Here is a 27,136-nt window from a genome sequence, read left to right on the forward strand (position 1 = left end):
CAGTTGCAATATCTTGCATATGTAAACTAAAGAACTTATTTAAATAGTAGCACAATTGGAGAAAGTGGTCTTATGGTGCAAGTTCTTCAATCTTTGAAACAAAAAGATGTAAGATTAAAGAAAAAAAATGAGAATTTAGAAATACCTGGAAGCACACAGTATATCTATTACTAGCCAAAATCATATGAAATCAAAAAATATCTCAATTTAGAAAAATAAAAATAAAAATAAAAATAGGCAGCTTGTTCTAAAAGCACTCCAAAATAATTTCATGTTTGTTTTGAATAGTCATAATTAATTGACTTGGTAGCAAATTGAATTATTTACACTTACACAATACAATCATGATCCATCATGTAATTACTAATTCTACCTCATTTCATACACACAACAAACAAAGAAAGAAACAAAAAGCTCAAAAGAAGGGGGAAAAAAAAAAAAAAACCAAAAAACCAAAAAACCAAAAAACCAAAAAAAACCAAAAAAATCCAAAACCAAATTCAAAATAAATATATTCATGTAGCATATGCGGTTGTTTCCTCAACAAAACCTATCAAGAATATATTATATTTTAACTCTAAATAAAAGCTTCATACACATAAAACCATATTTAATTTGTTTTGGCTGAGATTAGTATTTGCTAAAGGTAATCAAGATTCATATACTAGCAAACTCGATGACATGTTATAATATCATTTTAGACCTCATCAAATCTTATCTAAATTCATTTTATACAAAGATTTACCTTCATATTGTTGGATAAAATATAAAACCTTGTGATTGAAATAAAGCAACAATTAAAGTTTGGATCTTTGGTATATATACACATTTGGAGTTGGCACTGACTGTCCACATGCATACAAAAACAAATGTTAATTAAAAAAATATATAATATGGTGGTGTATCCATATTTGAAGCTGGCACTGACTATCCACATGCGTATGAAAACCATGCATAGGTATTAGCATGAGTAAAAATGCCTCATTCAATCACCACAACACATGAATGGATACAATGTGTATTCAAGCTCCATACATAGCTCATGAAAATCCTTCAAAAAGTGCATGATTCACAACAACAACAACAACAACAACAAAGGAAAAAATAAAGACAATGTTTCTTTAGTTCAGACAAAGACAAGCTTCAGCAAAACAATCTTGCCATTTAAGATTGAAAATTTTTCCTAGTTATTAAAAAGCATATTCGACTTATGAATATTAAACATACAAAATTCTAGAAAGGAAAAATAACCCTATTATAATGGTGTCACAATCAAGTTGTACTTCATAACATACTCATCACCTTGATTGCTCAACTACCATAATCAAATCTAAGTCATCATTTTCCCAAAGATATTAAAGTACTAAAAAAAATCTCTTGCTCTTAGATTCCATTTAACTCCCATCTAAGAATCTAAATGCTTGCAAATTCACATATTATGCTCCAAAGCGTTAATTGTATTGATTTGACCAATTCTTGCATAGAGTTATATACGTGTCACTATATAATATAAGATATTCACAAAATATGCATTTATCAATGTTCAAAGAATATGCATTCCATACATTCATAATAAAAAATTATCATACAAGGTTCATTTACTTTGAAATCCCAACTTATGTACATTACAATTTTATTTATCATCTGTACATTATTTTAATATACCATAAATTAAACTATATTTTTATTTCTTTCTCAAAGATTATGTCATGATTATTTCTACATAATTCTTTATCTTATCTTTTGTAGATGGATTGACTATATGAATAACAAAAACATAATTAGCTGGTATGATTTTTTGAAACCATTACTTCCATGCACAAGTTGCAATGAATTAACTTGGCTTTGCTAGTACTAAAATATGTTCTTTTGTTTTATATTGAGGCCGACACTTAAAATCAAAACAAATCTTGTCACATATCAAATACACCCTAACCTTGAAGTCTTATTTGATCTTATATATCAATCTCTAAAACAACAACTTAAGAATCAATAACTCCATGTTCTTTTGATACTTGTAAATCTCCTCATATACTTGCACATACAACCTTTTCATTAGTTCCACAACCGACATATCCACTTTGCTCCAACTCTTTCCTTATTATGCATATACATCTCATACCTCTATAATTTTCACTTCTCTTCCTACAAATCTCTATCTACATTCACATATGTGTCACTTTACTCCACACATTGCCCATGCTCACATTAATCCACATCAATTGTTTTATTAGCACTAATGAAAAGGGAGTTATCTAACCAATCTAATCTTGCTAATACTTAATACAATCCTTTGATAGTTTCAAATCTTACAATAAGAAGAGGATGATGAATTTTGACTCACAATAGAGAATACAATATAACGACATGTACACCATCTACTACTTGGGCTGCAATTCTAAATGGCAAAGAACTTGAGGTCCCAACAATTTAGTTTTTGGAATTCTAAGGTTCCAACCACTTTGTATTCCTTGAGTTTTTCATGTTCCCTTTTCAAAAGCCAATCAAAATAGATCTTTGTCTCTTTATCTTATATCCAAGGTGTTATACATTTATTTATATTTATTTATTTATTTATTTATTTTATTAATTTAATTCAACTCAATTTTTAAACATACTTATTTATATATTTTATTTAATACTTTATACATATTTGATCACATAAATTATATAAGCAAATAGTTCCTAATAATTCTTTTGATAATATAACTCCCACATTTCTGTGTGAAAAATATGGTTACATCTAAAGCCTACAAATTACTTTGAACACTACACAAAATAAGGACTATTTTGCTACTCATTACATCATATTCTTTTTCTTATTACAAATTTAGAACTACACAAATATATTATGTTAAAGCCCAAGCAATAATACCAAAACTTCACCATTTAATCCTTGTATACCAAGTCCACTCTAGCTTTCTAATCATTTAAATCCTCATAAAGGCTACATTTCTAAACTTTACAAGTTGTATTCTGGTATCTGTATTCATTGCCTTTTCATACCCATGCCAACTTGTCTTATCATCATGTCATACAGGGTTCACGCAGATCATGATGCATACGTGGTTTAACTGTATGCTTCTCGAAGTTATTACAGAAAAAAACTTCCTAAATTTCACTGTGTGCAATGGAAGCACACTGTTTGGCTTGGCAAAATTGTGAGGTTTCCAGCTTCACAAATGAGAGAAACCAATCTTTCCAAACCTTCAAGAGAAGACAACGATGCATTTGAGACAATACGGTGCAGTCCAGCTGATTGTGCAGGCCTGACAAGAATGTGGAACATGCTCCTTTCGTTTGCTAATGCCACCTTCAAAATTAGGTACCCGGTGCAGATTCTTAGTCCACTGACTTCAAAGCATTACGTGGCATTGAAAATTCTGTCTTACAACACGTTCAAGAGTTATTTCTTGCAAAATGTTGAAAATAATCGACCTGCGGCATAATATGAACTTAATAAGTGACGCACTTCCAGAAGACATGAAATAAACAAAATATAGAGGGAGAATAGCCTCCTCTCCTAAACCCAGAACCGTCTATCAACATTCTTCCAAATTCATGCACATTGCTCATGTTAAAAGCAGTGACCGCAGTGACAGCAGTGACACGTGTTATCGCCACATCTAGGAGCCATTACAAGAAATGATTATCCTATCCTAATTGGTATGTCCTATCATCTGGTCTGTCACAAAGGACCTAGAAATTATCTAAAAGTCATCATCATCTTCCTCAGCAATGTGCTTTGCGAGTTCCTGCTCTTGCTGCTGACGCTCACGACGTTTTTCAGCACTCTCGAGTTCCTTCTTATGGGCATCCGGTGGAAAACGTAAGGCTTTCACTGCCTCATTGTGTGTATTGAGACAGAAAGCAATTCGAGAATGAAACGCATGTTGGGGTTCCTGCATATACAAAGGAAATAGTTTCAATTTTAGAAGGATTAAAACCAAAAATAGGATTTTTAAAACAACAATGAATGATCTATTATTTGAAAAACCAAAAGAGAATTCTCACTATGTTTATAATTAGAACAACCAAAGATGACAAGGTCCTAGCATTCAAGAAACCTCTAGAACTTTTTCCATTTTATATACCTGCGTTGAGTAGATGTCGCCAGTTTCTTTCGACTGCATCCAGCCTTTAGCATGGTCCACACTGGCGTCAATACCTCCATCTCGAATGGCCTTTGTGACAATGCTCTCAGCATCCTCCACAGGTGTTGGAGAATCTAAGTGCAATTTTGTAGCTACATCAGCTAATGAAATTCGAGAGTACGCAATACTGATATTCCGAAGTCCCGTTCGAATAACATTATGTCGCAGACGTACGATCAGATTGTGGCTCTTATCAGAAGTAAAAACACTCGAATGCTTATCAGCAACAGAGCGAAACAGCTCCAAATCTCCAATACGCACAGCCTAACACGCGAAAAACCGTTAAGATCGGCATGTCAGCTATTAAAGGCGTTCGATTAGGAAACAGCGTCATCGTAACATCATCAAGGCCAGAAACGATGAATTAAGTACTGGCAGTGGCCAACAACAACAACAGAAACCGGTGCAGTTTCGACAAACACATCACACAAAAGACCTAGTGCAGATGCAAACATTGGTAAGCTCGAAATAGGGCCGGAGAGCCTTGCGCATTCCTGGCTGCATGAACGTCGTACGTTCAGGAATTTCGCCCAAAAGCAGGCGTACAATAACTGCCCACTTTGTACACTGGATCCTGAAACCTCTGGCACTGGCTGGAGCCTTACGCGCTGCTTGTAACAGACACTCCTTCGCATCTGTATATTCCAATTGAATTGTTCGAATCTTTCCCAAATAGTATAGGTATCGACAGAGCTGCACAAACAAAGGAATCATAAGAGGAAAGTTGAGTCAATCCACTGTAGATACAGAATTAATGTGGAAGGTTTCAGACATCGCCTACCTGCTGATTTGAGTGCGACTCGGATCGCTGAGTCTTTGATCGAAGTTTCTCCGCATGATCATAAAGGTTGTAGTGCAGGTAATTACGTAGTAATAAGTTCAGTAATGTTTCCTGCTCTCCGAGACAAAACCAGCATTAAATCAATAAGGTCATAACTGCAATGGAGGGATCCGTTCCTGAACCCCTACAACTGCCTCAAGTATTTTTGTAATTTTTCGATCCATACAAATACAAAACACATGGATAGTCTAAGAAGCAGAACTTCTCACTAGACTCACAAAGTGCTACTCTGAAACATTGAAATGAGAAAAGAACAAAAGACCTGTCCAAGCTCATCGTGTCGAAGCGTGGCTGTCTGATGTAAAGCAAGTAAGATTCTGCCAGAAAAAATATCCAGGGCCCAATTTTAGAAATGACTTTACATTGAAACATAAGTTTGATGCTTTCGACAACAGCTGCCCCATTCAATTTTAGTAATAGAAACTCACCCACGAATGTCGGCAAGAGAATCTGTAAGCTCATAACTGTAGGAGTAGTAGTAGTAAACTCGGGCCGCTAGAACATCTAAAGTTCGACGATTTAACTGCTGAAGTCTTTTGACAGCTGCTGATGAACAAGCCTTTGCCTGCAACAACAGGCCCATCAATCGTAAGCGATCCCCTAGTAGACCAATGGCAAGGAAAGCTAGCTTCTTCTATAGTAGTACTAAAAGCAGAACGTACCCTCGAAAATAGTTTCATCACCTTGTACTCGTGACCTAAAGAGCTCGAAAAAAATGACGGTAAAGAACGTCAAAGTTAAAAACAAGTACCACTTCCAACTGCTTCTGATCAATTAGGAAGATGGTAACCAACAAATAGCAAAATACTTCCACTTCAGGTAGCACAGACTGCTTCTGGGAAACAGGGGATTGTCCAGTAGCTGGGGGAGTATCAACGTCCATATCTTTCTCGCTCTTTTCAACCTGGAAATAAAACAAACACCAAAAAGAACTCCTTTTGAATTTTCTTTCTCTTTTTCCTTTTTGAAAAATCGCAGAAGAGAGAAGCAACTAACTAGTACCTCTACTGGACGCATGTGAGAGTGCATGGGCAAGGTAAAAGGAAACCCTAATCGACAACTTTCTTGACGATCGCGCGCTTAAGACCAGCAATAAATACTACCTCGGGTGATGGTACAATGTAGCAGAATTTGCCCTAAAAAAGACACAACTTTGTATGCAGGTGTAACAGACAGTTCACGATAGCGCTTCGATTCGCAGTCAAAAATCATAGCGACAAAATAATTGCAGCGTATATCGAGATGTGAACTCTACAATGGAGCTAAGCCCTAGCCTAGTGCCTTACAATTACAGTCGTAGCAATGGATCATAATTACTGCTAAAACTCATAACAATAACACTAGTTCTACCTGCACGATTCCATTTCAAAGTTGAACATGCATACCGCAGCGAGGAACGGCAACAGACGAGCCAAGGCATCAGAACCAGCAGGTAGAGTATTCTTCAAAAATGCGTTCACAGTAGATGGTTTTAACTGCCGGCGGACTGCGAGCATCTGGCGATTAGCACGAGCCATCAATCGCATTTCCTTGCTCGCCACCCCTTTCTCAATCGAAGATATGACTCCCCTCAGCTCTGTAAATCAGATAAAAACAAAACATCAATACGATGCTATAAATCCCACAGGCATCATCCAACTCCGAAGCCTCACCGCTGTCCCTCGCCATCCCACGAACCCTGATCGAGTCAAACACCCCAACACGCAACATACACGCTTTTTCCCTGGTTCTTTCCAAAACATCACTTCCTCCCCTAACTAACACAAATCCAAATCCAAATACAAACCACCAGAAATCCTAAATTATGGAGAAACCCTAAAGCACCGGAAACCATACGAGACACGGCAATCGCTGAAAGAAACCTAGCAAAACACCAAATGAAACAGCAATTTCTCTCGTGCGGAAAGAGATGGATACGATTACTTACGAGAGAGCAAAGACGGAGGCGCAGAGTCCAGGGAACTCATCTCAACATCCAGACCCATGATTGGAGGCACCACAGTCATTCAACGTCCTCAAAATGCTCTGGAATCGCAGTCACAACAACAACAACAACAACGAACAAGCGAACTCGGTGCGGAGCCGACACAACCCCATGTATGCAAAATATGCACAGCGGAACGGAGGAGCATGGCACCAGTCCTGCTGCTTCGATTGAGAACCGGATATCCTCTTGGTATCCACGGGTGTCTCCTTTATCGAAACCCTCCTTCCGGACGGGGTATCGTAATATCGGATATCAATCCGGACGTGAAAACGATTCGTGCACGTCGTGAGCGCTATTATAGTCTTGGTGTATTGATAAATGGAGAGTAATTGTATTAGTGTGTGTATAGGTAAAATTTAAATACTTCTTAGATTGTAACTCCATGATTTTTATTTTTAAGATTGAACAATTTTATTCATTGATTGATTATAAATTTTTATTATATTTTTTTTATTTTCTAGTACAAAACTAATTTGCATGATTTTTTTAAGGTTTCTTTCAGTTTAAAAAATAGTAATAATAATAATCAAAAAAAAAAAAAAAAAAAAAAATCTCATCGTCATCATTGATATAAGTTTGATACAAATTTTAAATTTTATGTCATCAATTACATAAAGATATTTTGATAATCATGCCCTCCTTAATGTAAATATTATTTGTTGATCATACTGCATGATATTCCTTTCAAATTAATATTTGAAAATGTATGTAATGTGGTGAGAATGCACTCTAGAAAATTTAAATACGAGTAAAATAAAATAATAAAAATAATGCGGAGCTGCAAATTGCGTGTCCAACTACTTCAAAAAATACTAATATTTACATCATAATTGTTTTCAAAATCCTTAAGAAGTTTTTTAAACTACAATTTTATATTTTAAATATTTAAACCAATCTGAATAGAAGTTTGATACTTAATTTGCACTCACAACTAAAGCACTGTAAATTAAATTAACAAAGTAAGTGTCATTGTTTGTAAAAAGTTACACAAAATTACACTTTACAAACTACTCTCTATTTTTGACAAAATAAAAACAATCATTGAAATATATGTACGATACATACTCTCTTTTTAAAAAAAAACATAAAAATTTACATAAATGTTAAAGAAAATACATTTGTATCATTTTATTAAACCCCATTGGCACTTATTTTTCTCTGAAAAAAATCAAACCATCTCCCTCAAAACCTAAAGAGAAAATAAATAGTAATACTTCATTTCTTTTCTTTTCTTTTCTTTTAAATGAATCCCTTTCATTGTTACTCCATTATCATTCTGTTAATAATCTTTAAAATGTAACAAAACTGTATTTTAAAATGAATTTACATGACCGCTAAAAACTCTGTATTTAATTTTAATACAGTAAAATTCCAGTAATTTCTCTTCATTCAACGTTATGTTGGTATATGAAAACTACTGCAGTGTTCAAAATTTAATGGTAGGAATTAAATATTTTCCCAGAAATTTTAAGTTTATTTTATGTGTAGTAAATATTTAAAATTAAATTAATATTATGATGTATTTCTGCTCAATGATAAAACTTTTTTCAATATAATGATTCTGTATGTATATATTTATATATATATATATATATATATACATAATGTTTTTCATGAATTACATCATTTAAATGTACTATAATGAAAATTAAATTTATTTCATTTCAACATACATTTACTTCTACAGTATTCTTAAAAATATGATAGCAATTGACTGTGAAGTTTATATATATTCACAAAGACATATATCACTGAATATTAAAATAATCAAATAAGCTTTAGCAGAAAATCATAACTTTTGAGAATCTGCGAACAAGGTTTTAAGCTTGAAAACGTGTATGCAAGACAGCATTTATTATTGTAAATTTTATAATTTACCCACTAATTCATAAGGTTAAGTTGTGTCAAAACACATTATTAAAAGATTATTCAATATCATAAACAGTTTTAAATATATAGTCTGTATGGCTTTTGAAATCATTTCAATCATATTCTTTAAAAATTTTATCAAATAAAATATAGTATTGGTTTCATATATATATATATATATATATATATCTAAAATTTAGAAGTAAACAAAAAAAGAATTCAGGAATTTGGTATAAGTTTTTAAAATGTATTTCAAAAATAAATCTCTTATAAAATTTATTGTTATTGTAGATTATCACTTTTTTAGTGAATTACACCTTCCAAAAGTTTAATTATGTACTCTTTTTTTTTATAAAATTATTTTGTCTTTAATTTTAAATTTTAAATTAAAAAAAAACATATATACTAGCAAATATTTATCCATTCCATTGTTCCCATGTTCCTTTGTTCTCATCTTCTCCACATTTCCTTCTTCACGGCCAATCAATAGGCTTCTTTGTTTCTTTGTGTTAAACCCAAATAGTCTTACATAATGGATATGCATACATGCATAAACAAGACCATTTTAAAACAACTATAAATAACCATTGAAATAGTAATTGGAGTATTTTTGTATACAATACATTAATACATTGCTTAGTGGATAACGGATTATCCATCATCAATATCATTAAAATGATTGTAAAAAAACACTACATCAAAATAATCCAATCCAAGAATTTTTTTTTTGTCATTTGCTAATTCTTCACAAGAGTCTTGTACACATATACATACATACATATTAGTAACATCTTTTCAACTCTTTGATTTATTGTTTAACAATAATTGTCATAGAAAAATTGTAATACAATTTCTCTTTAATTAAACTATGTGCAAATCTGAAACTGTATAATCCTATTTTTATGCATATATATATATATATATATATATAGTCATTCATTTGTACCCCATGCAATTTATAGCCTTGGTGATTTATTCTGTAAATCATGTGAGGTTAATAATCAAGCGGGGTAAACTACTTTATGAGGGCCTGTCTAACTAGGTCTAATCCAAGCCCCACATAACGTTTGCAGATGTTTAGTCCTAATTGCATCATATTTGCTTGTTATTGAGGGGATTAACAAATTCCTAAGTTAATGTAATCAAGCCCGTGGACAAGGGCTCAGAGCTGGTCTCACCATTAGAAGAATGAAGGCAAAAAAATTGACAGTGAGGAGGCAAGAAATCATGAGCGCAAACTTTGTAACAAAGCAACATATGGAGGAACATGAAAAACCATAAATCCTTTATTTGTTGGATTTTCATTCATTTATTTTAAATTATAAATGCACAAACAAATTATCTTTATTCTCATTCGACCTACATTCATCTATTTGTTGCAAGAGGAATCAACACATGACTTATAGAATTTTTGACATAATTTCTTGCTATTTTTGTAAAATTTCAACTTTTTTTTATTAAATTGTGCATAAAATAAGGTTATGAATTTTTAACCCTTGTTCAAGCAAATATTATCAGCTAACTAAAGAATATTAATTAAAGGGTATAAATCACAAAAGGTTTAATTGTATATTATTTCTTTTTTCAGATATTTTTTCTATTTTCTTATTAAAACAATAATAATATTGGAAAAAAATAAATTATAATTTTTCTTGAGTTATAGTTCCAAATGGTCCCAATCATTCAATTCATTTTGAAAACTTTTAATTACAAAATGATTCTTTTACTGAAGGTATTTCTAAAAAACCATATAAATACACACACACACGTATATATATATATATATAGAGAGAGAGAGAGAGAGAGAGAGAGAGAGAAATAATATGACCTATAGGTCAAAAATAGCTTGCAAAAATGAATGGAGAAAAATCAAAAGTATACATTAATGTATGTCTTTATTTTGGTGTATAACAAAAATTAGTTCTGACAAGAAAGTCACATCCCAAGTTTTCACAATAGAAACTAGTACTATTTTAGAACTAACTCAATTAAAAAATAATTGTAATATTAAAAACATCACTTTATTAAATTATATATGGAACATTCATGTCAAAAATATAGATAATAAAGAATATATGATAAATCTTTAAATGATATCTTTACCTTTCAAATATGCAAATAATGCAATTTCTGTATATAAAAGCATATTTTAAAAAGTTTTGGTCTAGAAATCTAATAAATATTTGTGCTTTGTTAAGAGAACTTGTTATTTATTAGCTTTGGCTTTTGAAGACATTAAAAAATTAGCAGTTATGGAACGAAACAAATCAATTTTTATGTTAAAATTTTAAATAAGACAAATTATTGGTTTCAATAATTTGACAAACATACAAAAAATTAAAAAGTTAAAAAAAGAAGTTTAGTGCAATTTATTAGATTTTTAAAAATAAATTTCTCCAACTTTTTGCATAGACTACCACTTGAGGATGGCATGACGTAAATTTCAAGAGATAACACTGTTTATATCACTCTCACACACACACACACACATACATATATATATATATATATATGTAATAATGCATTTCACCTCATTTTTTTTCTCTCATGACTTCTTTTGGTAGTATTTCCAAAGCTTTTCAAAGTTAACCAATTACAAGATTTAAGTGTTGCAACCTTCACCTTCTTCCCCAATCATAAAGATCACTAAACTGTAAGTAAAAATAAATAAAATAAAATAGAGAAAACATTCACTTGATAAAAGTGAATAAAAATGAATAAAAATAAAATACATAATACATTCACTTGATAGAAGTGAAACAAAATTTGTTACAAGCTTATTATTGTTGTTACCATCATCATCATCATACATACAAATTTTATCTTAAAGTTGTCTTTTTTTTAACAAAATGAAAATGAATTGTTTCTCATTCCACACTTTTAGAGACAACATTTTGTTCTTGTACGACCATGACTTTTACTATTCATTATTTCCAAATTGTCTATTCTTGAATAGCAAATGAAAATACTAAGTATATAATATGTATATATATATATATATATATATATGTATATATAAATACCATTGTTTATACAATCATGAACAATTAGACAAATATGTGAATTGAATTGTAAATAAAACTATAACCAATCACAAGGCTTCGCTTCCTTTGGAGACTTGCCGAGAAGTGGAAATATCCTCCCAAGTTCTCAAACTCTAAAGTTGTTGGTTACTTTAAAACCAACGAGCAATTATATACTATATTTGGATGACTTTTCGGGCGAATTAGCGTCGAACGAACAGACATTCGTCCACGCCCACCAAACGAAGCCCAAAGCAGCACAACTGTGAATCGAGGAACCATTCATGGCCCATAACCGAGAATCCGTCTCCGGTGTGAATCCGGTTTTACACCCCGCATGTTTCGACATGGAATCTCGGTGCAGGGAGTGGAATGCGATTGGGTGATCCCACTAGGCCGTAGCGTGTTCCAAGAGAATTGGCTCGGGAAGGGCAAGTCCACGTGTCGATTTTTCCACGTGGCAGTGATACTCTAAATGCATGGATGTGTTCACATTAGGGGGTTTTGAACTATTCCCCAAAGCGTTCAAAAGCCATTTTGATGTTTAACTCCGTTGAAAAGCAGAATGCATAAAAATCCATAAGGAATTCGTACTTTTGGTCTACAAATTCTTGCCATTTCTTGTAACAATTGCCCTCATAATAATTACCAATAAGTTTTGTGTTAACGAATGACAGAAGATCAAGTGAAATGTGCAATAACACTAATTAGGACTATCGAATTTGGGAATTGAAGTAAGAGTTTAGGATTCAAAAAGAATCTGATTTTTTAAGTAAGAACATATGCTTTTTATTCTTTAAATCATTAAATTTTGATAGTTGAGAATTTTATTGACTTTTGACATGAAACATGTGCAACATAATTACTCAAAACACGTAAAAATTTGCCCAAAGTTAAATAAATAAACAGATTAGGTTTCACATATAATAATGATAAAGCAAATAAACAAATAAATATTGTTTTAGGAGATGTACTATATTATTTATTTGTTTGTGTAAAAATCAATTGATTACTTTAAAAATATATCTATGTATTGACATGATTTTGTTTGGTGTTAGTAAATTAGAATCAAGCCTTTCATTAAATGCATTATTTCATGTTTTAGACTTAAGAATGAGAATTTTCTCAAAAAAAAACACCATTTCAAAACTATTTTTTATTTTATCATCCCAAAATTTAGAAATCAATTTTATGTTTGTTTTGGGAAACATTCAAACATCCACAAAACAAAACAAAACAAAAATTTAAAAAAATTACAAATATTTGAGTATTATACATTTTTAATTTAGTACTATACCAATTGATAAATAAATAAGTATATATATATATATATATATATATATATATATTTCTAATTGACAGAAGTGTTATTTAGATAAAACAGTGCATTTAAGAGCTTTTGTATTAGTTGGAGTGATTCTTCAAAATTTCCAAATTGATTTAATTGAGCTAACTTACATTTCAATGGATTATTTCATACTCTCCCTCTGTACACATATGAATAAATAATTATGAAATAAAATATCCTTTTTTATTTAATAAGAACGTTCAATTATTTAGAATATAATCTTAACAAAAAATTGTAAAATATGCTTTATAATTCAAATTATCCAATTTAGATCTTACAATGTGTGAAATAGAAACATCAAAGTCAAAATTTACCCTATTTAAAAGAAAACTCAAATAATTTTTTTTAATATTGTTTTATATTATATTATTTTATTTGTTATTTATTTTTTTATATAATAGAATGATATATTTTTTTTATTGAAAATAACATTAATTGAAAGAATAAGACATAGTTTGATTAGATAAAACAAAAAAAAATTAATTTTATAGACTAAGTAAATGAAGTATCTAAAAAAACTAGGAAAAATATCATAATTATTCTTGTATTTTGCTTAAATGTCAAGAATATCCTTGAATTCTTGATAATAGCAAATCTACCCCTCACTTTTGTGATAATACTAATATACCCTTGAACGTCATGAGCTATAATCATAATTGTTTTTTTAGTTGAAATTGGGCCCAAACCACGTGTTGTTCACATTGTGATGCAATGTTTCACAGATAACAGATTAAGAAAATAAATTAAACATGAAAAAATGAAATAAAACGATGAGACAGAAAACTGCTGTGGAAGTCACCGAATAACACATAAAGTCACTCCCAAAGTCCTAAAACAAGACGTGAACAGATGCAGCAGACCCTGTCCCAGACCAGGAGGTCCATTGATACCCGAAAATGCGGTATATACCCCTCGAAAGACCCGGACAAGGTTCCAGACCGGATATGTAGAAGTTTATGCATATGGGCAGGTAAGGGTGTGCTAAGCCAAGCCAAGTTCGTTCGGCAATAATCTTCTTCATCATCGTCGTCGGCCGGGGGGGGGGGCCCTATTGGACGCCATGCAGGAAGATTGTTGATGCTATCTCTCTCGTTTCTCGTTGGAGGGGAAAGGGGCGCAGGCGGCATCCCCGCGGGATCCCCCAGGACACCAATTCTGATACTCTCCCTCCTTCTACTTCTGCTTGCATCTATCGAATTTGTGCCCTCCCGTCCCCTGCCCTCGATCACGGGGAATTCATATGCACGGCCTATTCGAAGCACACACGCACACTTCCACACTGTATTCTGCCCCTCCGCCCATTCTGCACAACCAGTATGTGGCGTCTCAAATTGGGGTGAATTTTAGTGTTGGTGGGTGGTGTGTTTTGGATTTCTGAGTTTCCGAGGGCGGTGGGTGGGTCTGGAGCCATGGCTATGGTGGTGCGTCCCACCTCCTGCTTCGCAAGTGTGACAGGTGAGGAGAGATGATGGCCTGGTGCGAAGGGGGTTTGATGGTGCACTGGGGTCTTGTGGGGAATTTTTTCTTGGTTTTGAATAGTGGCCGTGGCGTGTGAGTTTGGGTGGAGTTTGGGAGTTGGGTTGTTGCCGGATTGGGGTTTCTTGATTCGACTCTGTTGATTCATAGATCGCATGTCGGATGTTGGTGTCGGGAAGTTGGAAATGTGGGCTGAGGGGACCATGCCCGTGGTTTTGGAGGCGAGATTGTGTGTGTGGATAATCCTGAGCAGTAGTGGTTTGCTGCAGGCATGGGGGGTTTTGCGGGACCTGCTGTGTGCGGCGTTGTAGACGGCGGAGCGGGAGCCTTGGCTATGTCGTTGCCTTCCACCTCGGCGTTATGGAAGGGTGGGGAGGGAAGCGCGGGTGGATTTTCTTCTGGTGGAGTCATGCGGAGCTGGTACTAAAGTTCTGTATTAGAGTGTGAAATATGGGTGCTCTCGTGTAGCTATGTAAGAATTGAGGACGAATCTAGTGTTAGAGTGGCATTTTCGGTGCATGGGTTTCGTGATTGCTGGAATAGGTTGGCTGTGTCGTTATCGGGGCATGGTTTACGTGAGTCTTAGTGTTTCTGTAATTTCATTTCATTGGAACAAAGCCTGTGTCTCTAGGAGTAGCGTCTTTACCCTATTAATCTCATAGCTGCACTGTAGACCAATAGTCGACTTTGGGATGTATTGCCCCTCTCACGCCCCTGTCTCTCTTGATTTCGCCCGTTGGCTCTGCGGTGGCTCTATTGCCACTCGATTGTTAACGTTCTGTAGGTACTGATTACCTTGTCCGACATTTTTTTTTTTTTTTTTTTTTTTTTCTTTCTTTTTCTCTAGTAATTGTACGTATATTTATTTACGCATTGGGTTGGAAAGCCTTTGATATTTGTGCCAGTTCTCATTCAGTATTTAAAACTTCAACAAGGTTTTGAGGGCAATTTTCTTCCACGCTTCTTGGCTTGTCTGAAAAGGTTTGCTGGCCAACCTGTGGAGCAATCTGGAGTAGTTCGAAGGAGCCAGGGATGGCAAGTCAATGTAGCTGCTGATCATTCAGGGTCGAAACCCGAGGCTCACAAGCGAAGAGGAAAGTGGGGTTACCATCCTTTGGAAGAATTGACCAAGCACGAGAGGGAGGCAATGCAAGCTGGCAATGGACGCCCATCCGATGCTGATATTGCGAGAACCATCACTGAGGTTACTTTTCGTTGCAGTTTATCTCACGCTCCTTTGATTGCCTTGAGGAATCAATCGTGAATAAGTAATCAATTGGTCATGGGGTCAGTGATTGGGCTGGTTCAAGTGCAGTGACAAATGTAGCTGTTCCTTTTCCGTTGTACTCTTCAGGTCAATTGGAAGGCTGTTATCTACGCTTCAGTTGTTACGATCGAAGATGTAGTTTTTGGAACAGAAGTTCAGTTCTTGGTTGACCAACATGGGGGTAAGTTCATCCATCTGTTTGATTAGTCGTTTCATACTTCTGCCCGTAAGCTTCATTCTGGGAAACTTACAAGAAGACTTATTTGGAGTTACTAGCAGCGCTTTCACCCGATTACAATTGGGATTCGGTTGGATTATATGCTCAAGAAAATTAGGAATACACTTTTAGTGTCAATTTTGCAACTCGTTTTTTTGAGTCTAGATGAATCTGAGACTTCAAAGTTTGCAGGCTTCCAAAGTGTCTAATGTAAAGAGGTAAATAATCAGTTAATTTGAACAATGTAATCGGTTGCTTTCAGATTTTTATTTTGAGATGAACGACGACAACGAATTTCTATCAAAACTATCCGATTCTCAAACTTTCACGGTATGAAAATTTTCGATGATGTGAATCGTGGGTGTATTGACATTATGAAGGGCAAGAAGTTCAAGCAGTGCCTTTTTTTGAAGTCAGTAACTTTGTAGGGATAGATAGTAGAAGTAATGAAATGAAATCCCTAAAGCTGGTATGCAGAAAATTGAATTGGTCTTTTTGATCCTTTGACTCTTCTCGAAACAACTGGAGAGACCGAGGTTGTACCTTTTTTATTTTTTTATTTTTTTTATCTGGAATACATTGCGATTCATACTAACTGACTGGCTTAACTTAAGTGATTGCCTTATTGTCTGAACAGTACGTTTGGCTCCTCAAAAGTCCAATCTGGGCCTTGACTGGTCTAACTAGAATAGATCCTTTTGCTGTTTGAAGGGCAGGTTATGATTGGTTTTGGTGCGATGGATGAAGTTCAAGTGTCTGAAATGGCGGACGATGGTAGTGATGCTATGGACGATGATGAAGATGATGATGACATACTCATTGAATTCAGTGAGGATAGTGACGATGAGTTCAACCCAGAAGATGTTCCACCTGTTAGTCACAAGCTCTAAAACTAATTACATTATGTTTTAAGTTTATTGTGGTAGATACAATCTATCTCTAGCATTTGTTTACTTCAATAGGATTAGGTTATGGACAGAATGTGTTCATGAAGATTGTTCATTCCGCATCATCTTTGTGAACTTGAATTTGTTTGGAAGTTCGTCATGAGCACTACTTTGCGTTCTTGATGTTTATTCTTAAAGTTTATCTTTTGAAATCATCTCTAGTCAATATGTTTCATGGAGTGAAACTTCCCGATTCTGAATGTGTACTTCAATCGTCACCTGTATGTTTCTCAGCAGTTTTGGGAGGAGTTGGCAGGCGCTGCAGGAAGTCTTCATGATGGATTATCACCCGAGTCCATGGGCTCCTTGGGTGGATGGGGAGGCCCAGAGACATTAGCTTGGGTGCACCCGTTGGAGTTTGCCATTAAGCTCTCCCAGGTTGGTTTTTTAGTATTGCTTTCGTGTCCTGCAATTCGTTGGACATGCCTTCTTAAGACTTTGGGAACTCTGTTTTTATAGTATTTAGTTTTTACCTTGATCCAACCAAGACGTCAGGATTTGAAAGAGATATTCGCATCTTTATGCAGGCCGTAGCAACCGATCACACTGAGGAAATGAATAAGCCACAAAAGCGGCTCACAATAACAGGTGTTGTGAGAAGGGTCACTGAAGAAGAGGAGCCTTATGTACAGTGTCTTTGGTATGATCGGTTCTGGTGGGATGAAGAAGTTGATGGTGAAGAAGAAGAAATTTTGACTGGAGAGGAAGAGGTTATTAATGAAACAGAGAAAGATAAGAGCGTGCGAAATCGTTTGAAAGTTGTTAATGGAGGACCTTCCTCATCCAAACTAGGTGAAGGAAAGTCACCCCCAAGTGGTGGCACGCGAAGAACCATGAGTAATAGTGTCAGAGGATCAACAGGGGTTTCTTCTAGCACTGATGCGGGAACACAAGTTGGGTCAGTGACGGAAGGGAGTGAAGTAAATCAAGTGGGTGAGATGTTGGAAGGTGTATCTGTGGAAGGAGGCGAGAGCGAATGGGTAGAAGATAGATCTAGCTGGCATGTGGGTACCACTTTCTACAAACTTGAAATGCTCAGCATGCAACTTGACCTAAATTCAGGATTGCAGGTAAGAGTTTCCATTGTCGCACTTGTGTATTTTTCTAAAGTTTCCTGTCCTTGAACCATTAATTAACTGCTTTCTTGTATTGATAGGGCCTTCATATGTAGGATAAGCTGTGTCAATATGAGGGGTTCAGATATTTCTGTCTTGGATGTATTGAGGCTGCTGGTCGATTTCAACTGCATTTCGATTCTTTTATCCTATTATTTTGAAATAGTTAGGAAATATGGAGATTCAGTTCTTGCTGAATGCTAGCATTTCAACTCACTCTCTTTACCATATGCATGGTTATTTTCAGAAATCTATAGAAATACAAGATTTTTGTAATGGGCAACCAGACATATTGGCCCATTCTGCTGCAGCAATCATGGAACGGGTTAATCAAGGTGGGAGTAAGACTGAGCGAGCTCTCAAAGCATTATGTCGACGAGAACTTGGTCTAGAAGTTGAGGTATGCTCAATTTTTTCACAGTTTCAAGAAGTGGTATCATCAAATTAAGTTCTACGTAATTGGTTTAGTCTCCTCTGCAAAAGGGTTTGAGTGTTCATAAAGGTTGAAAGTTTAGATAAAAACTCCAAAATTCTTTATTCGTTCTTGATTTTTGCTTGTTACTTAGGAATCATTTCGCTGTTTCTCGAGTGTTGAATCCTCCTTGTTATTGGTGGACTGGGTGCTGATTTAAAATCATATTTTTCACGCAGGAAGCAAAGGTTATTGGAGTTGACTTTTTAGGTATAGACTTGCGAGTAAGCGCTGGCATTGAGGTCCAAACTCTCCGTTTTCAATTCAATAGGAAGGTATGTATATATGACATGAAATATCTTGATGCAGAGCGAATTTTACTCCTGTTATGTTTCACTACTCATACCCAACAGCAGAATCAGAAAATTCAAGTTGTTGTTTTCAGTTCTTGAGGGGTTTATGTTTAGTTTTATGCTTTGGAACGCATCACTGAGAAGACTTGTTCCACGCTGTCGATTGTTCTACTCGCAAGGATTTTGTAAAATAATTTCGTGGTAGTAACCATTCTGTACCTTCGCTTGAATTGCAGGCAACATGTGAGAAAGTTGCAGATCAATTGATAGACCAGTTGCTATTTCCACGCCCAGGGCTTAAGCGACCGAGAAAGTCTCAACAGCCCCGTACTCCGAGGAGGTTTCAAACTTGAAACAGGCTCAGTTAACTTCGCCAAGTGTCGAACGTTATTCTTCCAATCTGCTCAAGTACGGTTACAAAGGAGGGTTGTTTGGCTGAAGCTTTGTGCAGGTTTTTTAGTCTCATGTAGAGGGTATTGGTGTTTTAATATGGGTATTTGGAAGCCATTCTATCAGATTGGCTTTGAACGTGACATGCAAGCAGTCTCATGTCTGCTTCTGATCAGGTCAAAGCAGTTTGGGTAAAGTGCTTGCGTGCTCCATTTATGTGGAGCACCTGCGGTTTATTAGAAACAATATCATGTGGACTGGGTTGTCCAGGATGCATGAGACATTTATCCTCGATCTGGCACAATTGTAATCCTGAACAGAAGACATTCATCAAGTGATTGACGATTGTTTCTCTCACTGGTGATCTGTAGGAATTCAGACTTTTGGAGCATCCCCTATTGAAGTGTGACATTAACACTTTTTAGTAACTTACACCTCCCTTGTAAAGAAGCTTCTGAAAGGAAAGAGACTTTTGGAACGTTGACGTGCAATCTTTAGGTTGTGCAACGTTCCTCACTGGGGCTTAGGTGTAGAATTTCATGGTTAGTGATGCAAAAGTATTCAGCTGGTTGAGATTCTCCCCAAGCATCTGTAGCTCAATGTAGCTTTGTTTTTTTGCATTTAATCTCTTTCATGAGAATCACTTCTTAATCATGATCATAATTTGTGGGACATCATTGCAGTTTGGGTTGTGCATTGTAGCATGCTCAAGGAGCCGTTGCGAACACCCTACTTGCACACACCCTTTCATCACTTTCAAACTACGATATCCAACAAGTTCAGTGGTTTGTAGTAACAGGAACGAATCCTCATAGTATTTTGTAGAAATTCTTCCTGTTCGCAAAACCTCGTCAATTCATTCCTCTTGCCATAAACCTAAAACTTTTAACTAATGCTTGTATTATAATTGATGCCTCTGGACCAAGTTCAACATATGTCAGGAGTTATGGACAACATTGAATAAGCTCCCACTCATGGCACTCTGTCATACAGTTTACTGTAGTATTCCTGTAGAAATGTACTTCTCAATGTTTGACCTCCACTTTCCTGCAGCATATTGATTATCATATTTCCATGTAGTTGTTTGTATCTTTGTCCTTGGCATTTGAAAGTGTGTGGGAAAGAGTGCTCAATGGCTACCATATAGAGACAAGCAGGGCAATTGGGGATATTATATTCATCAAAACACATGGTCCTCAAATAATCACCAAGTACCCAAAGATACCAGCAATAAGGGTGTACCCAAGTGGAGTTTTATAAGGAAAAAAAACAGTGAGGACAATGGGTACTGAAACTAGCTACTGGTCAATGATTTGATTCATTCCATCAGATAGGTGTCAACATGACCACTAATTGGTGCTTAGTAAACATCATTTTTGTGCACATGGGAAAAAGGGTGATTACTTACCAACAACCTCAATACCCTTCTAGTTTGTGCTTGCTCTACCCAATTTGATAAATAACCTTTGACTGAATTAATCTTCATGATGGCCCCTAATTAAACATTGAGAAAAAAATCCACACTTACATTCATATGTAGAAGGTAGGAGACACATTGTCAACCACTTCCCCATTTCCAACCTACAGGGTGGGGTATTTTTGTTAATCATGCAACCTATTGTCAATCAAGTTTGACATTTGTTGGTCAAAAATAGGTCGGGGTTGGTTAATATGATGTTAAGTTGTGAATAATAGATAGAATTAATTGTACTTGGAATAGGTATGCATGAACTATTGATATAGGTGGTAGTTTTTGATTGGTTGAGGTAGAATAATATAGCATAATTAAGTGACACACTTCTTGGTTTTGTAATTCGCCACTAGTTGGAATTAGGTTGGCCTACATGTAGGAAATGAGTCAAAGAGAATCTTCAGCTAAAACATTTATATAAAATTCATTTTTGGACCAAATTGTGTGAAAACATTTGGAATTCTCCTTATTTCTATTTCCCTACATGGGGGTAATTTTATTTTATTTTTACACTTACTGTAAATATGCTAAAATACCTAAGTTATTGTAAATGGGTTGTCTACCTTACCCTTTCTTTCTTTCTTTCTTTCCGTTCTTTTTTTTTTTTTTTTTTTTTTTTTTGTGTGTGTGTGTGTGTGTGTGTGTGTGCATGTGTGAGACTTAAGTAAACTCTTGCAATATACATGATACTGTTGTGAAGGATGGGGTGAGGGCTCTTTTAGCTGGACTCTCTCCGAAGATTCTGTAGCTGGGGAACTCTGGGTGCGTTGTGCACGAACACGGGAACAACTGCTCCCATGAGCTAAAACCCTAAAACCCAAGAGGCTTAGAGAAGCAGTGCAGACTGAGACACACACACACAGTGAGTAAGTTGGAGCAGGACATGGCCCTTGGGCCTGGAATACCGCTACCAGGTCAGTCAATCAGCCTTGCACGACCCCAATTCTGCGTTTCTGAATGCTCTCTCTGGATCTCCAGGACGTGGATTCATGCTCCTCGTTCTCAATTTCTTATTTCCATTCTTTTTTGGCGCCTCTTGGTTGCTTGCAGGGTAGGAATTCGGAATTTGGCGCTGCGTGTTTCGCCCTTTTATTTTATTTTTATGTTTTTTACGCGGTTAGCAGAGTAATGTTGTGCACTCGTATCACTCTGTGCGTGTGGGGATTTTAATGTGTTGGGTATTCTGTTTGAACAAATTGTGACGCATTTGGTTTGTTTGAACTTGTTTAGGATGGTTGGAGGTTTAGGACTTTAGAGGGTTTTTGTTTTGTTTTGTTTTGTTTTTCCCCTTAAATTTTCTTTTGTTTCTTGGGTCTTCGTTGCTTCTAGGGGCGTTGGAAGGTTGTAGAGGGTCCTTGTTCTGCAGTTATTCTGTGAATGCGTGGTTTCTTCTGATGGGGAGGATTTCTACAACTGTGGGCTTAGGCTTTTTTCTTCGCGGTTCCCCTGTTCGTGAGTTTTTGATTAGATGTGCGTGAAAGGAATTTTCAATGGAGTTCGCAGTAGCGATATTGGTTTGGTGTTCCTCTTGAGTGGAAAGAATTAGGGTTTTAGGTTCCAGTATAGGCTTTTATCTTATCGGTTCGTACACTGTTGGTTTCCTTTTGTGCGTTCAGCTGTCATCCTCAGTGCAGCTGATTTTTTTTGAATAGGACGGTGTACTCTTTATTCTTGTCATTGTCAGCTTATCGCTTTCCTTTTCCATTAGTGTAGGGGAAGTCCCATGTCAACGAGGGGATTTTGGTGTCGGTTAATGATGGTCCTTTGATGCTTCGTGATTCTTCGTTTAAATCTGTGTGCATTTGAGGGTGCACCTTTCCTTCCTTCAAGACATGCTTAGCCGGTATCCTATCTAGCTTAAATTTTGATGTACATTTGAGCATATTGGAGTGTGTCTGGAGTTAGTCTAACGTTTTGTTGTCGAAACGTGTGAGATGTTTGCTGCAGGTGGACGTGGAAGCTGATGCAAAGTTCATCTGAGTCTTGGAGTGAGTGTATTGGCCGAGTTTTTCGCCTATGCAGACGGATGAGATAGTTATCATTAGTTTATGGGAAAATCGTTCACCGTGAGTTCTTTGTTGGAGTTGTCGGAATTGGAGGATACACGGTATGATCTAGGATTTCCTACTATTATAGTGTCGGCCTAACATTGGCTGAACCTTACAATGGGCGACGGCGAAGGTACGGAGGTCTTTAAGAACCTATTTGGAGGATTTTCTGGAAGTTTATCACTTTTCGTAAATAATCCCTACAAGAGAGAGAATGATTCTGATGCTGCGGGTGCAATTAGTAAGTCTGGTGTGATTTCTTCGTCACGACCGGAGTCGCTGAAGAATGGAAAGGAAAGCTCTGGAAAGGAGGATGCAAAGAAGGCTGTTGCAGAGCTCATCACTGACTCCGGTCACGAAAAGAAGAGAAAAAAGAAGAGTAAACAAGAAAATACTGTTGAGGATGGCAATGGCACATCAGATGTTCCTGTCTTAGTAGAAAGTAAGAAAGATAAAAATTTGAAGAAAAAGAAAGGCGTTACAGCACTTGAAACCGAGACTCCGATTGCTAACTTGGGGGATGTTTCCTTAAACTCGACGCCTAACAAGCATACCAAGGAACTTAGCGTCGCGTCGAAAGAGGAACGGCCCAAGCGAAATGTATGTGATGAAGAAATCGTAGAGGACTTTGAAAAGTTTTTCAGGGGGGTAGATGTCAAGAAAGTCAAAAATGAAACCAGCGTACAAGGAGTGGTTTCCGAGGATCCCGAGATTGACAGCATTCTACATGAGTCCCTCCAGGAAGACACAAAGGTATGTCCAGGCAAGAGTTGCAGTGTCGCATTTCCTTTTCATACAGACTAGTTGTCCAGTCCATTCTCACCGACTTTATGTCGGTAACTCGAGACTTACAATCATACGGCTCTGTACCATTTCTCATTCTCGAATAGCAGCAAGTGGGACATGAAATCACGAGGCCTCTCATTGCTCTATTTGATGTCCGATGTTGAAATTTATTTAATTGATTATTTAGTTATTATCTTTCGTTCCGATGTTTCCTCTACTCAGTGTCGCCTTTGGAAGGACTCAATCGGAGTTCCTTGGTTTCATGAGTTGCGTGATCCAATTTCGGTGACGAACAGAGTGTAGAAGCGAGGTCCCGCACCGTGATCGACTTTATTCTTTTGTTTTGACACTTTTCGTGCTAGCACTAGATATTAACACCTTATCTTTGGTGGAGATTTTGTGAATTATATTTTACCTTCAGTATTTCAGTTCTTTCTTAGAATTACTTGTTACTTTGTCTACTATCTGATCTCTTATGTTCCTGTCTTATAGAAGCAAAGCAAGAGAAAATTTGATGATGAGGATGGTATACTATTACCGAAGAAGAAGAAGGAGAAGAAGACAAAGCAAGAACTAGAAGAGGAGGAAGAGAAACTTCTTCGGACTATTTTTGTTGGCAATCTCCCTACAACCGTGAAGAAGAAGCAGATAATTCGAGAATTTTCTCAATTTGGAAAGGTGGCAAGTGCTCGATTGCGTTCTATCGCTCTTGTCGACGTAAGCTCACGATTACGACAGCAACCCTTGTGATTCATCATTCTTAAGTTTCATGAGCCATCGTAAATGAAACCCTAGTGTAGTATTTTATCCCGGTGTGTTTGCCAAGATATTATTAGTGTACTTTCTGAATATTGCCTCGTATGGATTTGGGTGTACTATATGTGCTGGCTTCAGACAAAGCTCCCACGAAAGGCTGCTGTTATCACTGGTCAGGTCAATGAAAAACGCACCAGGTACTTAGCTCTTGCTTTGTCTTGTACCAGCGTCTTTGAAACGTTTGTCAGTTTTCAATGTTTGACGTAGGAGCATCATTAAAAAGGCCATGGCGTTAGTGTTCTGCTAGTTCTCATTGGGTTCACAAATATATTGTGCAGCATGTACACTGTTTTGCATCTGTTACATGTTATCTGAGTATCTCAGACTGACCAGTTTGTGCACTTGTGCATGCGTTCTGCGATGGATAGTGCTACATTCTTTTTCTTACGTAATCTTTGGCGTTAAGTTGGATTTGTATGTCATGGCAGCCAGAATGCATACGTAGTTTTTAAAGAGCAAGCATCAGCAAAAGCTGCTCTAGCACATAACATGGCTGAGGTATGTTGCACAGCATCACGATGTTTTCCTCATTGCCAGTAGCTGACTTCAGAAAAAGTAAAGTGGTTGAATTGCAGTGGTTGAATTGTGGTTTCTTGTAGAGCTGCTTTTTATTTTACACCTTTTCTGGCTTTTTCTGCTTGATCCATAGACATCCCAATTTTAAGGGTTCTCATCTCTTCTGGAGTTCTTGTTGCCAAAGTAAGAGACAGGTTGCTGGAAAATTCTTTGTAACATAGTTTTGGTGAGAACTGAGCAGAAAAATGAGGTTTAATGATTTTTTTTTTCCACCTAATTTGTCAGTGTGGAGCGTTGTTCTTGGGAGTAATCATTTTTAGTTTCACTTTGCGTTTTCAATGTTGTTCTAATTGAGCTCTACTGTGTTCGCAGTTTCTAGGAAAGCACATTCGCGTAGACATGGCCACAGCTCCTCGGAAGGACCGTACACCTGGTCCTGATGCAGCATCTGAGTATGACCGAGCTCGATCGTTGTTTGTGGGGAATGTTCCCTTTGATGTAGAGGTGATTTCCTCCCCTCCAGTTTCCTAATGTGATATATCTGAGAATGAGCTGTACAAAGAGCTAAATGAATGATATCAGTACTGTTGCATCTGAATGTTGTTTACTATTTAGCAAGTATTGACCATATTAACGTCATACAGGAGGAGGATTTGTACAAGGCTTTTGCTACTGACAACCCTGAGCTGGATGTTGAAGCCATAAGAGTTCCAAGGGACCCTCAGACCAGTATTAGCAAAGGCTTTGCGTTTGTACTCTTTAAAACTAAGGTGGGGCCGTTTTTTATGCCTTGTCTTTGCTTACGGGACTTCACCGTAAATTTGGAACTTCATGCTCCATTACGAAACCACCCTTATTCTAATTTGGCCAACAACCATATAGTTATTATCTCATGCGCTTATACGATTTTAATGTTTTGTGCTACAAAACATGTATAGTTAGTCCATGGGTGATAACCTGCATGTTGAGAATCTCACTGGCTACTAATGTTCGAGATCTTAACTTATTTATAACGGAATCAACTCAAACGGCTTGGTTCTTGGAGGGTTGTGAGTTGTGTTGCAGGTTTGATTTCTTGCATGTAAGCTTTTCTAAAATTTATCGATTGTGATATTAGGCTGGCGCACACGCGGCTCTAGCGAGGAAGTCCACGAAAATAGGCGAGAGATATCTGAGAGTTGTCCGCATGGGCACCCAACGTCCTAAAAGTTTGTCCAAGCCTTCTGGTCAGGACGCAGGGCATTTCAAACGTAACACAGGAGCGAGCAAGCGAATTCCTGAAGGTGCTGCATCGTCAGGTAAGAAGGGTCCACTTCCATGGGAGGGCGCACGAGCTGCCAAATCAGACGGCAAACCAGGAAAGGGAGCTATTGGACGCCATGATCCCAGACGTACTTCACAAGGAGGTGCAAATAAAACAGGTGATCCAGGTCCTAAGATGAGGCTGACGAAAAGGCCTGCTGTTTTAGCTCGCAAGCAAGCTGCTCTATTCAAGGCTGGCAAGGGACCAGCTCCTCCGAAGAATGTAGGGGCAAAACGAAAAAATGACAAAAATAGAGGCCGCAAGGCGAAGAAGGCCAAGTGATGAGTTGTTATCATGCATCTTGACAGGGGAACCTGTTCTGATTGCTGTCGTGGTAAAGGGGAAATGGAGAAAATGGTCCAGGTTTTTTGGTTTCAGTATTTCGGATCAGTGCATGGAGGTCGCATCAGGAGTTCGTTCTCAGTTAGCTCTGTTAGCACTGCAGCTAGAGAGCTTTGTGGCGACGTTAGGAAGCCTGATATTTCTTGCAAATGGGACTTTTAGAAAGACTTGTACTCTTGCTTTAAATGTAACATCAATTCTTGTGCAGGAAATATCTGGGCAATTGTCGGGCAAGCTCAGATTGTATGGACAACTAATCTATTGGTTTCTCTGTAAAGATTTCGAGCTGTGCTGTTATGCACGCCATCTAAATGGTTAATATGAGAATCATTCTCTTTCGAGTTGTGCTGCTATGGCACATCCCAACGTTTGCTGAATGCAAGAAGGTTTTTCTAAGGTGGATTGGTTCAGCAATAAATTGTAGGCGACTAGTAGGAGGTGCCGTGCTATGCTGT

The 27,136-nt window shown here is 36.6% G+C and overlaps 3 protein-coding genes across 5 annotated transcripts; 2 read left to right on the forward strand and 1 right to left on the reverse strand.

Moving 5' to 3' along the window:
* Positions 1-3,572: 3,572 nt before the first annotated feature.
* Positions 3,573-7,084, reverse strand: LOC112294881 (putative 26S proteasome non-ATPase regulatory subunit 3). The gene is made up of 9 exons (XM_024545851.3): positions 6,923-7,084; positions 6,381-6,571; positions 5,747-5,899; positions 5,424-5,560; positions 5,258-5,312; positions 4,936-5,046; positions 4,608-4,847; positions 4,095-4,418; positions 3,573-3,902 (listed from the first exon to the last, which is right to left on the reverse strand). Exons 1-9 carry the CDS (start codon positions 6,999-7,001, stop codon positions 3,711-3,713), a joined length of 1,482 nt encoding a protein of 493 aa, XP_024401619.1. The 5' UTR covers positions 7,002-7,084; the 3' UTR covers positions 3,573-3,710.
* A 7,142-nt stretch (positions 7,085-14,226) lies between these two features.
* LOC112294618 (uncharacterized protein At3g49140) lies at positions 14,227-19,877 on the forward strand. 2 transcript variants are annotated; one of them, XM_024545286.3, is made up of 11 exons: positions 14,227-14,677; positions 14,968-15,118; positions 15,680-15,902; positions 16,053-16,146; positions 16,445-16,512; positions 16,899-17,054; positions 17,367-17,507; positions 17,657-18,199; positions 18,492-18,644; positions 18,896-18,991; positions 19,246-19,877. In XM_024545286.3, exons 1-11 carry the CDS (start codon positions 14,632-14,634, stop codon positions 19,360-19,362), a joined length of 1,788 nt encoding a protein of 595 aa, XP_024401054.1. In that variant the 5' UTR covers positions 14,227-14,631; the 3' UTR covers positions 19,363-19,877. The 2 variants fall into 2 exon arrangements, with proteins under 2 accessions (XP_024401054.1, XP_024401053.1); XM_024545285.3 differs by having other exon boundaries at positions 14,228-14,677; positions 17,364-17,507.
* Positions 19,878-21,652: 1,775 nt separating this feature from the next.
* LOC112294735 (uncharacterized) lies at positions 21,653-27,019 on the forward strand. Of its 2 annotated transcripts, none has more exons than XM_024545504.3 (8): positions 21,653-21,784; positions 22,818-23,671; positions 24,197-24,421; positions 24,599-24,657; positions 24,949-25,018; positions 25,409-25,540; positions 25,681-25,806; positions 26,154-27,019. In XM_024545504.3, exons 2-8 carry the CDS (start codon positions 23,036-23,038, stop codon positions 26,619-26,621), a joined length of 1,716 nt encoding a protein of 571 aa, XP_024401272.1. In that variant the 5' UTR covers positions 21,653-21,784; positions 22,818-23,035; the 3' UTR covers positions 26,622-27,019. The 2 variants fall into 2 exon arrangements, with proteins under 2 accessions (XP_024401272.1, XP_090099957.1); XM_090243831.1 differs by lacking the exon at positions 21,653-21,784 and adding an exon at positions 21,799-21,921.
* The last annotated feature ends 117 nt before the right edge of the window (positions 27,020-27,136 follow it).

This window comes from Physcomitrium patens, chromosome 17 (assembly GCF_059467195.1).
Source record: "Physcomitrium patens ecotype Gransden chromosome 17, ASM5946719v1, whole genome shotgun sequence".
Classification (NCBI taxonomy): Eukaryota; Viridiplantae; Streptophyta; class Bryopsida; order Funariales; family Funariaceae; genus Physcomitrium; species Physcomitrium patens.

Coding starts and splice junctions, on each gene's coding strand:
- LOC112294881 (XM_024545851.3), bottom strand. CDS start 7,001: ATGACTGTGGTGCCTCCAATCATGGGTCTGGATGTTGAGATGAGTTCC. Junction 5,900..6,380: donor TGTTGCCGTTCCTCGCTGCG/GTATGCATGTTC, acceptor TTTTATTTCCAG/GTTGAAAAGAGCGAGAAAGA. Junction 4,419..4,607: donor CCTATTTCGAGCTTACCAAT/GTTTGCATCTGC, acceptor TTCGCGTGTTAG/GCTGTGCGTATTGGAGATTT.
- LOC112294618 (XM_024545285.3), top strand. CDS start 14,632: ATGGCTATGGTGGTGCGTCCCACCTCCTGCTTCGCAAGTGTGACAG. Junction 18,645..18,895: donor AACTTGGTCTAGAAGTTGAG/GTATGCTCAATT, acceptor TTTTTCACGCAG/GAAGCAAAGGTTATTGGAGT. Junction 18,992..19,245: donor GTTTTCAATTCAATAGGAAG/GTATGTATATAT, acceptor CTTGAATTGCAG/GCAACATGTGAGAAAGTTGC.
- LOC112294735 (XM_024545504.3), top strand. CDS start 23,036: ATGGGCGACGGCGAAGGTACGGAGGTCTTTAAGAACCTATTTGGAGGA. Junction 24,658..24,948: donor GTCAATGAAAAACGCACCAG/GTACTTAGCTCT, acceptor ATGTCATGGCAG/CCAGAATGCATACGTAGTTT. Junction 25,541..25,680: donor ATGTTCCCTTTGATGTAGAG/GTGATTTCCTCC, acceptor AACGTCATACAG/GAGGAGGATTTGTACAAGGC.